Source organism: Pygocentrus nattereri, chromosome 6, assembly GCF_015220715.1.
Source record: "Pygocentrus nattereri isolate fPygNat1 chromosome 6, fPygNat1.pri, whole genome shotgun sequence".
Lineage (NCBI taxonomy): Eukaryota > Metazoa > Chordata > Actinopteri > Characiformes > Serrasalmidae > Pygocentrus > Pygocentrus nattereri.
Window position 1 is genome coordinate 27,900,901 of NC_051216.1, and position 18,192 is coordinate 27,919,092.

The 18,192-nt window shown below is 40.9% G+C and overlaps 1 protein-coding gene across 5 annotated transcripts in view; it reads left to right on the forward strand.

Moving 5' to 3' along the window:
- The window catches only part of myo16 (myosin XVI), a 226,034-nt gene that overhangs the window by 33,344 nt on the left and 174,498 nt on the right, over positions 1-18,192 (forward strand). For 2 of the 5 annotated variants that reach the window (XM_017704690.2, XM_017704693.2), the window contains exon 1: positions 8,028-8,232. The exons of the other annotated variants lie outside the window; for them this stretch is intronic. In XM_017704690.2, coding sequence (XP_017560179.1) covers positions 8,148-8,232 — 85 coding nt within the window. In that variant the 5' untranslated portion in view covers positions 8,028-8,147. Of the gene's footprint in view, positions 1-8,027; positions 8,233-18,192 lie in introns of those variants that run through there. 5 annotated transcript variants of the gene reach the window in all.

The window sequence follows — 18,192 nt, forward strand, 5'->3', positions numbered from 1 at the left end:
GCTCTTTAATCCAATCAAAAGGCTTCAGTGATCACAGCAGTGCTGCACTGTCATGTGGGGTGAACTTTTTGGTTGATGCACCAATCACACCCAAAACGATGATGTGAGGCCGATGGAAACAAACGCTGATTGACAAGCACCTTTCAGGTAATTATTCTTCATAGTTGCATTTTATTGACTCCATTCATTCGTTTTACCTGCTGTGCCACTTTTGCCCGAAATCAACTCTACATTTAATGCTCTGTGGTTTAAGCAAAGGAGTTGCTTGCACTATTTGAACAGTATTAAAGTTCCAAAATACCATTTTCTCTCTAGTTCATACAGTCCACAAATGGAAATTTTGCAGTAAAGAGAGCCTGGTCTGAATCCTTTTTTTTCCCTGATGTCATCAAAATGAACTCATTTCTACCTATTCAGCATACAGCAGTTAACCCTAACTATTTGTTATAAAGAGTATGTCAACCCAGACTGTTTTTGAAAGGGAGCAAATCTTACATAATATTTGTGTTTGTATTACTTCCCCCTTTTATTTTAACTTTACTTCTAAAGTTTTTGTTTCATGTATCAAAAACATAATTATAATGGACTTTTACTTGAACATTTTCCAACCTAATTTTATGAATTAAACAGGGTGTTTTTTGTTGATGTGCCTTTAAAGACACTTCTGTTTGAAAGGGTGGGGCTAAACTGCTGCAGGCTGAATAGACAGATACAGCTGTATGTAAAAGTTTGGTCAAATTGTTTTATTGATTTTCTAACTGAAAATAAGTTGCACATCTTCTACAGAGAACACACTTCTGCACACTTAATGTACAGTTATACATTGGGAGGGAAAAACATAGCCTGTGCAATAGTTTTGACAGTTTTTACTTTATGTATTTATTTATTGTTTTTGGGAAAGAACTAAGAAAATATGTGACAGACAAAGCTGAACTTTAAACAGGCTGTTTTCTGTATATAGACTGTAAGGACTGGGGAGTGGATGGTATGTCTTGAAACTTGTATGTAACAATATTTACATACATTACATTTTTATTTTAAAAAAAGTGAAAAAGATGTTTTCCATAATACGAAGCACAATGCACATCAGCCTATTAGAACAGAGATCATTTACATATGAGTCTTAAAGGCACATAAGCAAAACATGCTGTTTTACTTCTAAGATATAAAGAGAGGTAGATGGTAAAATTTAATTTTGACTGCTTTTGAACATAAAACCACACAAACATCAGAACTGAACTTAAGGGAAAATAATGAGGAAAATGTAGAATATTTCAGCACCATCAACAAATGTGTATGCGCAAAAGAAGTGGAGGACTTCAATCCAGCACGTAATGGAATACTGGAGTGTGTGTAGGTGTGGGTGTATACGCCTCCGCATATCCCATTAGGAGCTCAAGCTATTTCTGAATATCAGAGTTATACCACTGTAACTGCAAATAAATGCTTTACACAGACAAACAGTAAACAGTTCTGCAGACATCTGAACCTTTTCTAGAGGTTATTACATCCCATTACTTGATCTTTTACTATAATTGTATTGTGTGCAATTTCCATTTGCTTGCCTACTGGTTAGGAAAATTAACCCTTGAATTATGCTAATAGTATTCAGCATTAAAATTTGGGGGAAATGAATGTTTATTTGAGTAAATACAACACAAAGACTGAATAATTAATGTCGTGTAGAGATCCCACCCCATGTTTAATTCATACTCTGATTTGTGGCTGTTCCTGCACGGCTCTCCTCAGGCCATAGCTGGTGGAGTAATTGAGAGTGCTGCTCCAGCATGGTTGAGTAGGCTGGGCTGCGGATGGCTGCGAGCTCCTCCTGCTGCTGTAATTAGTGGAAATGGCTTCCTCAGGTGTTCATCAATGGCTTTTATCCTGATTGTGTGTGGACATCAGAGACAACCAGTATGGGAGAGATACCAAAGGAGTAATGCTATTTTTAGTGTGCGCCCAAAATATCACAAGTAGGTTTTTTTTTTTTTTTTTTTTTTTGTGTGTGTTTCAGAAATAGTATGTTAATATAAAAAAATTAATTGTAATATGTTAAAGTATAGAAATTGTACTTCTTTCTGAAATTGTACTTTCTACTATCGTGAAAGGTTCATAAAGTGTAAAATACAGCTGGTGTTTTTGAATAGTGCAAAAAGCGTTGCATTTTCCTTTTATACCATGATATATTTCTAAGTGAAACATTGAGGCATGGAGTGTAATGACATAATGATGTGGGTGGTGCGGGGGGTGGGGGTGGGGGGGGGGGGACATAATATTACTGGGTAATATTGTTTTTCCAGTGATGCTGCTAAAAAGCAGATGTTAAAAATGGTGATTATATTTTGATGGAAGATTACAGAAAAAACAAATCTTGCATGCTGCAATACAACTACATTTTGTAATGAAACATGGTCATTTGGTCATTGTTCTTTTAAAGGGGTTTTTATTCAGTCATTCAGACTTCGCACAGCACTCATTCTAGAGATGTCTGAAAATCTCTCCTCAGAAACTTATTACATGATTAGTTATGAATATTGTCTTAGATTGATGTCTTAGCTGTTGTTTACAGTAGTTTTGAGAGCAATATTTTGGGTCAAAATGCATTTTTAAAGTACATGCAAAGCATTTTAAAGGATTTTAAAAAAAATATTTACCTTCATTTTATCATTTTCAACATTACATACGATAACTCCAAATGCATGAGTAGGAATGCTGGTTCTTTTATATAATAAATAAAATTGCTATATTTGTTCATAGTCTTTGCAACCCCTTGTGCCCTTCACAACTGCAAAGAAAATCTGTCTGTAAGCTTCTCTACAATGAACCATTTAACATCATAGTCACCAACTGACGTGAAAAAGATAGATAGATAGATAGATAGATAGATAGATAGATAGATAGATAGATAGATAGATAGATAGATAGATAGATAGATAGATAGATAAAAAACAGTTGACTGACTGTATTCCCAATGATGGTGCTCTTGATATGTTCAGAGCAGCATGTGAAATTGTTATCATGAAAAACATAATAAACTATCAAATTGCCTGCCTCTAATTTGGACATTGAAGTAGCTTAAAATTGCTATTGTTTACATTACTTTTTTTTTTTTTTTTTTTTTACTGTTGATCCTGGTGACTTAGACATTTCTGCTGTGTTGATCCAGTCTGCAGTCCTGCAGAGCTTTAATATGGTCTCCATAAGCAGTAATACTCATGTGAATATGACACTGCTGACAGTTTTTGTTACTTGGGCCCAGTCTAAATCTTGAACTGACACAATGGGTTTCTGTAATGTGTGCACTGAGACTAACCCGAGTCATTCTGGTAATGAATGGTGACATCCTCAAGTGAGCCCTGGGGAGGTGTGAACCAGTATGCCAGTGTTAATATTGATCAGTGGATGACCTTCTATCTGTCTGTATGCATATCTCCTTTTTCTCGTTTGGGTTTGTGCAAAAGGTGTAATAACTGTTACACTTGTACAATAACACTTGCGTTCCAAGAGCTAGCAGATGTCATTACGGAGATTATCCTATTGTTTAGCCCCAGTTATTGTTCTGTTTATTCTGACTGTTAAGTTAGAGAACAGACTTTGAACACCGACAGCTGTATATACATTTGTGTTTCCCAGGAGTTTCCTAGTTCTGACAGTTTAAAGGACCATTTAATGGAAAACTGAATGTTCCTTGCTTTTTTAATATACAGAGCTTGTTATAATATACAAATGTTGTAAACAAGTTTCATTAAGCTGCACAAACAGCTTGTTTTGAATTAATTGTTTGTTTTTAAAAAACAAATGCATTTACATACATCCACCTATTTGGCCTTAAGCAGGTCAGCTCTGCCCACTCACATTAATGTTGTAAGGAGTGTTTCAGACTAGACTGCTTTTTAAATATTTTTTTAATCATTCATTAATGTGTATCAGTCTTAAAGGCATGGTGAAATTGTAATACTAAAAGTTGAAAAGGCTGTTTTCTGATGTGCTGTTGTTTAAAAGATGGGCAAAAGTAAGAGTTATACAGTGCAAGAAACTACAAAAGCAAGTCTCTTATTAAGGTTTCTTAATAGCTTGATGTTGTTTGAGGCAAGTATTAAGAGTTCCTTTTACTGGAACTAAGGGGTTGAGTCCAACTCCTGAAAAACATTCCACACCATAATCGCCCCTCCACCAAACTTTACACTTGGCACAATGCAGTCAGACAAGTACCGTTCTCCTGGCAACTGCCAAATCCAGACTCATTCATTGGATTGCCAGGCGGAGAAGGTGATTCATCACTCCAGAGAACACGTCTCCACTGCTTCTATGGAGTCTAGTGGCGATGCTTTCGACGCTTTGCATTGCACTTGGTGATGTAAGGCTTGGATGCAGCTGCTCGGCCATGGAAATTCATTCCATGAAGCTCTCTATGCACTGTTGTTGAGCTAATCTGAGGGCCACATAAAGTTTGGAGGTCTGTAGTGATGGACTGGCAGAAAGTTGGTGACCTCTGCGTGCTATGCGCCTCAGCATCCACTGACCGTGCAGGTCATTTTACACGGCTTACCACTTTGTGGCTGAGTTGTTGTCGTTCCCAGTCGTTTCCACTTTGTTATAATACCACTGACAGATGACTGTGGAATATTTAGTAGCAAGGAAATTTCGACTGGACTTGTTGCAGAGGTGGCATCCTATCACTGTACCATGCTGGAATTCACTGAGCTCCTGAGAGCGACCCATTCTTTCACAAATGTTTGTAGAAGCAGTCTGCGTGCCTAGGTGCTTGGTTTTATACACCTCTGGCCATGGAAGTGATTTGGAATACCTGAATTCATTGACTTGGTTGGGGGAGTGAGTACTTTTGGCAATATAGTGTATCTTGGCTGATCGACTGCATTTGGAGTACCTTGTCTTAAATCTTTTTTTTTCTTCTTCTTCTTTCTCTCTATCCTGATGTTTTGCTCAGATGTGGACCTCCTCTATCTGCTCTGCAGAAGAGGCCAATCTCATTTCTCTGCCAAGAGCTCTTTTCTGTCTTTTCTTTAAAGCTATGGAGACATATGCAGTAGGGAAGAAATTGAGAGGTATCACAATTCATTTTGCTCTAGTCTGACGTGCAGTCACAGTGGGTTTCCCTGAGACAGGGGTAAAACTTGCTGGACTCACTCTCTTCTGCTCTGCAGTAGGACGGGAGCTGACAACTCTGCTTCTCCTTCTTAATGCAGGCCAGGTGTGTGTGTGTGTGCGCGCACGCCTAGGTATGCCTGTGCTTGTCATCTCTGTCTACTGTAGCCGCAGGGGTCCTGGTAGACAGTAGTTAGAGGTTGAGGGGTGTTTGGACCCCTGCAGTGATGTGGAATCTTTGCTGGTGACCTTCTGTGAAACATGACCTTCTGTAAAGACCACATGAAAAGGGTAAACTATGAAGCTCCCTGACATACTTGGCCTCTTTAGGACCTGCTTCTTCAGTCATTTCCATATAATGTTTTATGATTTGGCTTGGAATGGTCCTGTGGTTCACACATTCTTATTCTATATGAAGATCATGTTCAAAACATTTTAGTGTTCATTTTGAAATTTGATAATGGAATAACAATTACTTAAAGCTAGAGCTTTTGTTAAACTGTAATTTTGCAAACTTACAAGCAGGGTATCTCAGACAACAGTAATAGCAGAATGTTTTGCTAAGCAATAACTGTAAATATTAAAATCCAGTCAAACTACAAAACCCACAGCTTGGTGCTGGTACTGTTTGTGGAACATGGGATGGGAAACTTTGAAAATTTGTCTTTTTATTATGTTACACATTTGGGTCATTAACATGGTGTCCATTACAACTGAATATGGAAGGTAGTCATTATAAAGTTGTACAACATGCAATTCATTGTTAAACAGCTTGGGGCAAACTGACTTCTTCCCTATATGCAGTTAAGGAATACATCATTTCTCTCCAGTTTCTCTGTTAACCTCAACATTGTAGCAGTGTTGGATACCCCAAATGTAGATGCATGTCCATAGTTTGTCCATAGCTACAGTGCTAGTATGGCCAATAAGTAAGGGAGGTTTGTGACTGTTAATGAGCATTGTACAAGCTTAAATGATCACACAAACTGTTCTGCGATGTTAAATAATCTCAAACAGACTTCCTGATGCTGCATGTCATACCGTTATGCAAAAAAATGGACAAAATAAATACATGGCAATAAACACTAGTAGTCATATTGAAGCCTGAATTTTGTCTGCCTTTTTATAGATAACTATAATAGTCATAAAATGCCAGAAAATATTTTGAGATTACTTATAATCTCACTGCTGTTTGAGGCAAGTGTAGTAGGCATGCAGCAAACCATGGACACCAGGCATATATTGCCTTATTGACTACGTTAGAGGCAAGGAGAAAATTGTGCACATTTTTTTTTTGGCCACACTATTGTTTTAAGCCAGCCTCTGCCTTCAGTCTACCTTTTCATACTTTTCCCAACTGCATTCATTCTTGACCCCAAACCTCAGCCACCCCTTCCCTGTATCTCTCCCTTCATCTCCCTAAGTCTGCTTTCTCCTCCAGTTTCTTCTCCGCTTCTGTACTTCGGCAGCATTCCACAAGCCCATCTGTTAGGAGTGATAGCGGTGAGGAAGATGATGGCATTTAAGTCTGTCCTCATTTTGTTCTCTTAGCCATTCGATTTGCTCTCTCTAGCTGTACCCGCTGGCCCTCTGGCATTAGATATGGAGAGGCCAGGTCTCTCATGTATATTATTTACACACAGCATCACACTGAGGCCCTGTGTCCAGCCAATTTTATCCTGAGTAGAACAGGAAAGTGTAGGGAGAAACAAAATATGGGTGTTATTGATGGGAGAAGGAAGCACTGCTGTTTCATGATGCTTAAATCATGATGGTTAAATATCAAAATGCCTGAATGTTGCTGGAGAAGGAAAGAGTTAAACATATGACCTGGATACGGATGACAGGCTTTATTTCTGAAGCTCTGTCTGTCTTTCCTCCTCCTTCCCTCGCGCTAGCTATCGTTCTCTCCCTTTCTTGCTCTCTCACACACTCTTGCAGTTGTCTGCGCTCCCTGTCAGGTGTTTGATGTGTGGGCTGGTATGGAGGTGGTTGGTAGGGAGGAAAAAACACCTACATGTCAGATAAGTGCTTTCAGTATCCCAGTGCTCCAAACTGAGCTTGCATGCGCTCCTTTGCAGCTTAAACATGTCCAAGCGTATGTGTCCCCCACCACACGTACACCACGTAGCCCACTGACCCACAGCTAGAGGAAGATGGAGGTTGCTATGGTTGTTGGCTCTCTGTGGTAAATGGAGGACAGCTTATCAAAGCTCATTTGTGGCCAGTCAAAAGCTATTGCAGGGAGTTAAACTGTCAGACTGCAAGTACCGCACTGCAGTAGATTCTCTTTCTCTCTTTCTTTCTTTCTCTCCCATCCTTTTCTCTCTTCTGCAAACCTGTCTTTATACACTTCAGTCTCTCTCTCTCTCTCTCTCTCTCTCTCTCTCTCTGCATCTATTTCTTTCATTTTCACTCTTTCTCTTTCTTTCTCTCTTTCCTTTCTCCCCATTTTATCTCACCCTCTTCCTCAAACCTCTTTCCTTGTCCCCCTCCCTCCCTCTCTTGCTTTTCCTTAAACCTCCATCTTAATTCTTTCTCTGACTCCTGTCTTCCCCCCACCTCTCTCTACCTTGCTGTGTGAGAGCGTGTGTCTGCGCGCGCGGGTGCAGGGGTGTGTGTCTGCGCGCGCCTGTGATAGTCAGAGAGAGGGGTGTGTGCGGTGGTGGGTGGAGCTACGGAGGTGTCCGTCACGGGCGTTCCAATAGCACGTGCGGCGCTCATGCTCAGAGGTGGAGGGAGAGGGAGAGAGAGAGAGAGAGAGAGAGAGAGGTATTGTGTGTGTGTGTGTGAGAGAGAGAGAGAGAGAGAGAGAGAGAGAGAGAGAGAGAGAGAGAGAGAGAGAGAGAGTGATTGTGTGTGTGTGTGTGTGAGAGAGAGAGAGAGAGAGAGAGAGAGAGAGAGAGAGAGAGGGAGGCAGGCAGCGCTTTTGCCGGTTGTGCTCCTCCTCGGCTGTGCAGCGCAGCTCTGTAAGCCGATAGCGTGGCGCTGTGAATAATGCAGAGAGCGGCGCGCGGCTCTGACTGCTGCGCTCAGCCTGTATGTGTTCGCGCGAGGAGAGGAAACCTGTAGCTGCGGCGCGAGGACAGACGGACAGCATGTCACACTACCACCTTATCAAATGCTGTGAGTAACGCGCGCGAGCAGCGCCGCACTTCACCAGCCTGACAATGATGTCATCGCTGAGAGAGCGCGCGCGCGTGTCTGGAGAGAGATGGAGAGTGTTGGGTGGTTGTGGATGTGTGAAAGTGTGTGTGTGGGTTGGGTGTGTGCGCGTCTGTATGTGTTTTTGATTAGCTGTTTTGTCATGTCGTCCTTTATGTAAAGTGACATTTCCTAATTTAGTCACTAACTGATTCAGACTAACGCTGCACATTTACTGAATGTGGTCAGGAGTGGTCATCCTGCAGCACGTAGCAGCATCCTCACCACACATGTGCTGATAAGAAATTTAATACTTAACCTTTTGATGTAGTTTACACTATTATAATATTAGAATAAGGACACATGGAAAAAAAGTACAATGTTGCCCACTAGTCTGAAGCAAATCTGGGGTTTGGGGTACCACATCGACTTGACTAAAGTGAAGATTTAAGATGACCACATGAAAAATTGATGCTTTACATCAGTGACACTGTGTGCCTTTGTTTTTATACTGTTTGAAAACTTGTATGTAAGATAATGCATGTACATATCTGTAGTATTCTGAATATCATTCGTACTAGCAATGATGTGTTGGTGGTCACAAGTGTTGGGGTTTTATGTCCTTGAATAAACTTCCCTAATTGCTGTTTGCTTTAATGGGGATCATATCTGGTTTCCCCTAGATGTTTTCTTTCAGGCTGGTTGGTGGATTCTTGGTACTCTAGATAGCATATTGAGATATGAAAGGTTAGCGCTACAACCTTTACTGTAAAATGAGAAGATTCTCAAAGCAATAGCGTACTAACACAACTTCACCAACAACAAATAAAGCATTAAAGGACACTCTGACAGCAAAGTGGTACATTGGGCGTTCTGAGCTACTCTATGTATTAATTTCCCTGTTGAAACTGCATCTTGTTTGAATAAAATGCAGTAACCATATTTCAAAGTGTCTGAGAACTATTGTGATTTGAATATCATGGTATACTATATTATTGAATAGTGGCACGTCTAATCCTCGCTAGCATTTCAGAGAGCAGTGACAAGGAGGGAGATTAAAGTGTGGGTACATATGTGTGAAGAAGCTGCAGGATGTGTCTGCCATGTAAAAGTTGACCGGTGACTGCGGCAGGTGTGAAAAGAAAGCTCCCATGGGAGTCTGGGTAATTTCAGAGAGACAGGCAGCCTGTGACGGTCTGTCAGCCTCGGCAGGATATCCGCAGAGGTGTGTGTAAATGTATGCACGTGTTTGTGTGTGTAAAGACAGAAAGGGGACAGAATGCGTCTGATAAAGCGGGAGAGATGCTGGTGAGATAATGAATGGAGAAAGGGAATGCAGTGGGAAAGGCTGAGACATAGGAAAGTGTGAGAGATATATAGAGGCTGAGAGAGAGAAAGGACAATCGAGGAGATGTTTGCAGCTGCTGTGGATGAAAGACAGTTGTTAAACTCATCCGTTCACCACGCCTCTCTTTTCATCTGCGCTCAGACAATGCACTGTTCCTTCATCTCTCCCTGTTTCAGCTTTACAAGTGTTACTCATTATCTGCAGCATGCACACGCATGCAGTCTTTTGCCATTCCCTACATCTTTTACATGAACTTTTTTGTTGTCTTCCACAGAGCCAGGTCCTCTCCTGTTATCCCTCTCCTGTCCTCTTCTCTGTCTATTCTCCCTCCTACTCTGTAGAGTCAGCCAGTTTGGGACTTTTTTGTTAATATTGCCAGAGGCAACCTAAAAGAGGACAGACAAGGTCATGCATTCAGGTGCAGAGCCAGCAGAATACAGTTTGTAGCTCGCGTGTGTGTGTGTGTGTGCGTGTGTAAGGGTGCACAGCATGGATGTACGAGAAAGTTGTTGGATTTTGCAGCCATGTCAGGTTTAAATTGCAGTTGTATTTACATTTACATTTACAGCATTTAGCAGACGCTCTTATCCAGAGCGACTTACAAGAAGTACTTTGTCAATCTAGAGAAAGTATCTTTGCTAGTTACAAAAGCTTAGAGAAAAAGACGGTCCTGAGCTCAGATACTGCTAGAAACAAATATGTCACTGCAGACACCAAGAGAAAAAGAAACAGAGTTGAACGCAGAACTCTGTGCCATTCAATGCAATACAATAACAATAAGATACAATACAATAATCTACAATACAGAGTGCATTTGCCTGTACAATTTTAGAGTTTAGGAGATATTAGGGACTGACCAATGCTGATAATGCTAATGACCTATTGATGACCTATATCTATGTATGTATGTATATGTAGTATACAGTGCATCCGGAAAGTATTCACAGCGCTTCACTTTTTCCACATTTTGTTTTGTTACAGCCTTATTCCAAATTTAATTATATTAATCTTTTTCCTCAAAATTCTACACAAAATACCCCATTGTGACCATGTGAAAAACGTTTTCTCGAGAGTTTTGAAAATTTATTAAAATTAAAAAACAAAGAAATCATATTTACATAAGTATTCACAGCCTTTGCCATGAAGCTCAAAATTGAGCTCAGGTGCATCCTGTTTCCACTGATCATCCTTGAGATGTTTCTACAGCTTAAATGGAGTCCACCTGTGGTTGATTGGACATGATTTGGAAAGGCACACACCTGTCTATATAAGGTCCCACAGTTGACTGCATGTCAGAGCGCAAACACCAAGCATGAAGTCAAAGGAATTGTCTGTAGACCTCCGAGACAAAATTGTCTCGAGGCACAAATCTGGGGAAGGATACAGAAAAATTACTGCTGCGTTGAAGGTCCCAATGAGCACAGTGGCCTCCATCATTCGTAAATGGAAGAAGTTCGGAACCACCAGGACTCTTCCTAGAGCTGGCCGGCCGTCTAAATTGAGCGATCGGGGGAGAAGGGCCTTGGTCAGGGAGGTGACCAAGAACCCAATGATCACTCTGTCAGAGCTCCAGCGTTCCTCCGTGGAGAGAGGAGAACCTTGCAGAAGGACAACCATCTCTGCAGCAATCCACCAATCAGGCCTGTATGGCAGAGTGGCCAGGCGAAAGCCACTCCTTAGTAAAAGGCACAAGGCAGCCCGTCTGGAATTTGCAAAAAGGCACCTGAAGGACTCTCAGACCATGAGAAACAAAATTCTCTGGTCTGATGAGACAAAGATTGAACTCTTTGGTGTGAATGCCAGGCGTCATGTTTGGAGGAAACCAGGCACTGCTCATCACGAGGCCAATACCATCCCTACAGTCAAGCATGGTGGTGGCAGCATCATGCTATGGGGATGTTTCTCAGCAGCAGGAACTGGCAGACTAGTCAGGATAGAGGGAAAGATGAATGCCGCAATGTACAGAGACATCCTGGATAAAAACCTGCTCCAGAGCGCTCTTGATCTCAGACTGGGGCGACGGTTCATTTTTCAGCAGGACAACGATCCGAAGCACACAGCCAAGATCTCAAAGCAGTGGCTTCAGGACCACTCTGTGAATGTCCTGGAGTGGCCCAGCCAGAGCCCAGACTTGAATCCGATTGAACATCTCTGGAGAGATCTGAAAATGGCTGTGCACAGACGTCTCCCATCCAACCTGATGGAGCTTCAGAGGTACTGCAAAGAAGAATGGGCAAAACTGCCTAAAGATAGGTGTGCCAAGCTTGTGGCATCATATTCAAAAAGACTTGAGGCTGTAGTTGCTGCCAAAGGTGGTTCTACAAAGTATTAAGCAAAGGCTGTGAATACTTATGTAAATATGATTTCTTTGTTTTTTAATTTTAATAAATTTTCAAAACTCTCGAGAAAACGTTTTTCACATGGTCACAATGGGGTATTTTGTGTAGAATTTAGAGGAAAAAGATTAATTTAATTCAATTTGGAATAAGGCTGTAACAAAACAAAATGTGGAAAAAGTGAAGCGCTGTGAATACTTTCCGGATGCACTGTATATATGTATGTATATGTAGTATATGTAATGTATTGAAATTGCTGTGTTGCTGAGAACAGTTAAACTCTGACTGTATTTTTGCTATTCTGTTGTTGTGGGAGAAACTAATATGACAATGGTGGTAAAAATATGATTCATTGTGCCACCCGTATGTGTGTGTGTGTGTGTGTGTGTGTGTGTGTGTGTGCGCATGTGCACAGACAGTGATGGACTTGCCTGCTGTTAGTTTGTGATTGAATACACTGAGACAATACATGTGGTTTTGACTCCGTGTGTGGGTGTGTAGTCGTGATGAGGAGGAAGCTACTGTCTTTATTTCAGCAGAGCAGGAGATTGGTCCGATTCCATGTCACTTGGATGGATGAGTACATGTGTGTTGTTTGTGTATTCCTCCTGCAGATGCCCCTCAGGGTTTGACGTGTAGTATAGGAGACATGAGGGAGGCTAAAGGCCTCTGAAACATCCAGCCTTGTCTTTTCCCATAAGGGTCCCCACAGGAGTAGAACACAACAGAGCATGTGCCAGGCTGAATGTGTGTCATCTTGTAAGTCTTTCTGTTCAAGTTTGTATGTGGGTGTGGGTCTGGACAAACAAGAGTAGCCTACAATTTCATGTCCAACAAAATGGTCTTGAATTTTTACCATTCCTTTATTTCAGAAGTCCAAAAGCATTCTTTTTTAGTTAGGGTTAGATTAAGGGTTAAGTTTAGAAAGTTCTTTTTACATATATGTGCACTTATTATTAGGAACACGATACTAATACTGGGTAGGGCTTCGCTTTGCTTTCAGAACAGCCCTATTTCTTTTTGGCAAGGATTCCATAAGATGTTGGAAATATTCCTGAGATGTCCATGTTGACGTAATTGCTTCATGCAGTTTCTGCAGATTTTTCAGGTGCACTTTAATGCTGTGAATTTCTCGTTCTACCACATCCAGATGGTGTTCTATTGGATTCAGATCTGGTTACTGGGAAGACCACTGAAGAACCTTGAACTCATTGTCATGTTTATAAAAACAGTTTGAGATGACTTCTTTGTGATAATTTGTGAATATTTGGTGAGCCTATGTCCACTACTGTTTCAGCTTTCTGTTCTTGGCTGACGGAAGTGGAACCAGACATGGTCTTCTGCTGTTGTGGTCCGTCCAGCTCAAGGTCTAACATGTTGTGCATTCTGAGATGCTTTTCTGCTCACCACAAGTGTACAGAGTGCTTACCATACCCTCAAACCTGTCTGGCCATTATCCAATGTCCTATTTCTTCAACAAGGCATTTCTCTTTGCAGAACTGCTGCTCATTGGATGTTTTTTCTTTATTGCACATGTCTGAGCAAATTTTATGTGTGAAGATCCCAGGAGATCAGCAGTTATAGAAATATTCAGACTAGCCCATCTGGCACCAATAATTGGGCCATGGTCAAAATCACTGAGCTCACTTTTTTATTCTGATGGTTATTGTGAACATTTCCTGAAGTTGCTGGCCTGTTTTAGGCATGATGTTATGTACTGCACTGCTGCCACATGTTGTACAAATGCGTAGGTGTACAGGTGTTGCTAATAATGTGCTCACTGAGTGTATAAAATATATAGATGATAAACAGAAAGCTACATACACTGTCCAAAAGCATACCAACAGCCTTTCTAATGGGTGTGTTCAGCTACTTTACAGTGCACCCATTGCTGATACAGTTGTTCCAGTTGTACACAGAGCTTCTCCATTTAAAAAAAAATAAAAAATACACCCAAGGTCACTATGCCAAATGTCAAGCGTCAGCCAGATGTAAGATCCCTAGCATTGGGCCCAATATAGGAGGAATAGTGGAGCTGTGTACTTTCCATTCAAACCTTTTGGGTTACCTTGAGTTAGTTTGTAATCCAGAGCTGATCATCTGACTTCAGTACCTGACCTCACAAAAGGAGGGGCAATACTGTTGTTTTGTAATGAGGATATCATTGGTGGTGATTTGTCATGCAAAGTTAGTAAATACAAACAGTAGCAGCAGCAACAGACACTGCTATTGTAGTCTGCTGTGTCTTACGCTGTTAGAAAAGGAGTTCTAGCTAGCCAGGCTTCTATTTAAAATGCTTCTCTGACTCAAGTGACTGCCTGTTGCTGTTCTGTAACTGCTGCTATTGGCCAATCAATAATCTGCATAATTTTTAATTTCAGTAGGATTACTTACTTTTAGTATGGCTCACTTGGAAATGGAAATGACAAAATTTGAGATCAGAGATTTGTAAATATATATTGTACCATTCATGTCCATTGGTAAAGAAATACATATGGCATAAGCACAACCTCACATCCTGACACATGTATGAAAACCATGTCAGAGAGAGAGAGTATACTTATTCTAATTTATGCTTCCTACTGTGTCTTTTATTAACCAATGTCTGTGTGGGATATTCCAGTGTAAATCAATAACTGGCAGCTGAGAGGAGGGAGGCAGACCTGCTCAGAATATATTTTATATCAGGATGAATGAAATGTTTTCATGCTGAGAGACAGTTGCTTTGACAAGGGTTAGCCAGTATAGTGCCTAAAGCTTTGTTTGTGATGAACCGTTTATAAGAAACATACTTTAAAAAGTTTGTGTGTGTGTGTGTTCTGTTGTGACCTATAAACTGGTTATGGTCTCTCTCAATGCTGGCCATAAAGACACTCCGACTGAGACTCACTCACCAAAGAATGAGGTCAAACGGAATAGTCCTCAAAACCCCCTGAGAGATGCAGAGAGTGGATGTCTGTTGGTTGACCGGACAGACAGACTTTTAGGGAAGGTTGGGTACCTAGTGAAGGGCTAGTTGAAGAAAAAGCAAAAGGTAGATTAATAACAGAGTGGTGAAAGAAAAGGGGCACTGATGTTTATACTGAAGCATGTATTGAAGGCAGGAGTTCATTGCTGGTTCATCCAGCCTCATGCTGTGGCTAGCACTGTGACAACCTCTCATTTCCGCCTTCCAGCTCTCTGTACTGTTCTTCTAACAGCACAATCTTCCAACTGCATGATCTTCTTCTTTACTTCACTGCCCTAATTTAGCCTTCAAAAAAAATTCACTGCTCCATATACCTACCGTCATGTTTGTTTTAGCAGGTTTTGTTTAACTATGTTATACTTCAGTGGTTCCCAACCTTGCTCCTGGAGTGTTTTCCATGCTCCAACGAGCCTGATTCAATTAGCTAAATTTGGATGCACCAATATGGAATTTCTGTCTTTATAGGATGGCCAGTAATTAATATTTGAGGTGTAAAAAATGTATTGATTCTGCAAATCTTTATATACTACACAGATTGGTTTAACTGAGAACTATACCACTTGAGGCGGCTCGATGAAGAAAGATGTAGAAATTAGTGGGATGAATGGAAATAGTTTTTTTATATAACCATTTTGGCATTAAGACCACAGGCTGTCCATGAGGATGTGGCAGGGTCTGCAGAGATGGTAAACTCTAAACTTGTTGTTGGACTACTCTACCAGTGTTCAGGGCTTTTGATTTATATGCACACACAAGTCCCAATTTGCGCTTAACCCAAGCAGTGTTTGCCCCTTCAAGATGCAGCGTAGCTTTGAAATGTATCGTTGCATGGTCACAGTGGCAGTGTCATCGAGCAGTGTTCTATCACACTGTGTAATGTGCACCAGACTGCACCAAGCTTCTACCCTACTGTGCCACTATCCTACTGTTCTACATAGCTGTTGCTCAGAGATAGCGCTAAGCTAATTCTCTCTTGTTAATGAAATCTTTTGCTTGCTCGTTGTGCGTATTTGTGCATATATGTGTGTGTGACACAAAGTTTCCTCTCTACGCCTCTGTTTGAGACATGTTTGAGTTGATAATTCAGCTTAGTGCTGGGAAGTCAAAGAAAGGCTTCTGCTGGCTTTGCACGCTGCTTTGATGGTAGAGGCGAGCCGTCTGATTGCTGAGATTGTTCTCAAGTCTTACTCTCCGGCCAGCTTTAACAGTGCCATGTGTTTTCAAGGGCATTCATTCAGACGGTCATTTGTTCAGTCTTCAGTAACTATGTGTTAAAAGGGCCTGTTTCATGGAAAGACTGGTTTTCGTAGCTTTTTTTGAATAAAAGAGTTTGATGTATGTGAATATTGTTATAAATTCAGTATTCATTCCAAAGTTCATAGTATCCATACATGGAAATTAAGATGCAAATATGTATTGTTCTAGTCACTGTTAAGTCGCAGTTTTAGTAATGATTCAAAATCCATTGCATTTGAAAAAGCAACCTGCCTCATGCCAAAGGTTAGAACTGGTCCTGAGTCATGTGGGCCAGGGAGAAGTAGGATATGGTCCCTTTAAATGCAGAAGTGTCCTCAGCTTTGTGATGTCAGACTACCTTCATTTTTTATTTGGTGTGTGTGTGTGTGTAGTATGTTTATCTGGTAGGGGATTATGGATGTGTAATTATCACTGTTTTTAAAACTTGGCAAATCTGTGAATGACTCACCTCGATCCCTGCAGTGCTTAGCGTGGGGAGTTCCTATGGAGCGCTGTTAACTGTCACTGTTGCTGGTGTATTGAGTTTTATAGAGAAAGGGCCAATTTGTAGAAGCAGAGAGTTGTCACATTTCAAGCAATGTAGGAATTATCTGGTCCCAGCAGTGCCTGTGCTGTAGCACTCATTTCCTATCAGTGCACCGCTCTCCTGAGGAGGGCGAGAGAGAGGGTGGAACTGTTTTTAGGGTAATTGGATTCTTTATGGATGAGGAGCTTATTTCACTCTAGAGCTGAGGCTTTTAAAACGCTAATCTGAACAGTCTTATCAGAGTGCTGGGACTGATTCAGCAAATACAGAGAGAGAGAGAGAGAGAGAGAGAGAGAGCCCTACTTACAGCTGCCTTACACCTTATTTGAACTATATGTATGCATTTGTAAGATGGCAGCACCCTGTGTACTGTGTTAGTTCAATCAGATAACGTCCTCAGAAATGAACAGGGCACATTCGCAAGATGAATTACCAACATAAATAGTGGGGGCAGTATACCATGATGTAACAAACCATGACAACAGCCACTTAAGCCACCTGTCATCTTCTCAACAGTTATCATGTTCATGTTCAACTTTTTGTTGTAGAAAATCAGAAGTCAAGGAAGATGCTCCAGTTTAAATGAGGGCTGTTTCAGCTCTGACCTGCTCCATAGCAGATGTAGATTTTAATCCTCCAGATGCATATAAAAAGCAAACATGAGAATGCATAGTTAAGACCACAGGAAACCTAAACCTGGGTATTTTTTCTAATTAGGTTGATCATGCTCTTGTGGGCACAAAATGTGTAGTATGTCCTGTCAGTAACATGCCAGTGTCCACTAGACGGCCAGTGTCTTTCACCATGACGTGTTTACATAAGCACCAGATCACCACATCACGATCCTCAAGCTATGGGCCTATGGGCGCAAAGGTTTGTTTTGCTTCAATCCAGCTACCCTTTGTGGGTGGTCAGTTTTTTTTTTTGTTTGTTTTTTTGTTTGTTTGTTTAATAAATTACATCACAACAAGGTAAGCAAGGCCTATGCAGCACCACAATGACAGCAGACTAACCAAAGTGTTGGCACATTACCACTGTGAGTGCTTTTTCACAAGTCAAGTCAAAACAGTGGAAAGATTGCTTACACATTAATGAGAAAACAGCTGAAATGTACATAAATACAGAAAAAAAGCAGCAAACTTAAAAAGCAGTCCAGCTAAAGCATAATGTCACTGCATCTGATGATGCAGATCATTGCCAACAAGTACAAATCAACTTTTTAAGACAGATGCAATGCTGGTGGTTGGCGTTTTATATTTGGCTTTCCAAATGCCTTCCAGATCTACTATGTCAAAGTGTTTGTTAAACTCTTGTTTAAATGTAGTATTGCATCTCAGCACAAGATTTGCAGGATGTTTACACTAGAAACATTGTGTGTATCAGGTGAAAATATAAACAAATTGCAGACGTAATCAAAACAGTTGCTTTACTGAAAGCTGTCCAAGTGTGGTTTGGGGCATGGACTTAATAGAGTTTGTAACGGGTTACGTTTTATCCCTACATTTAA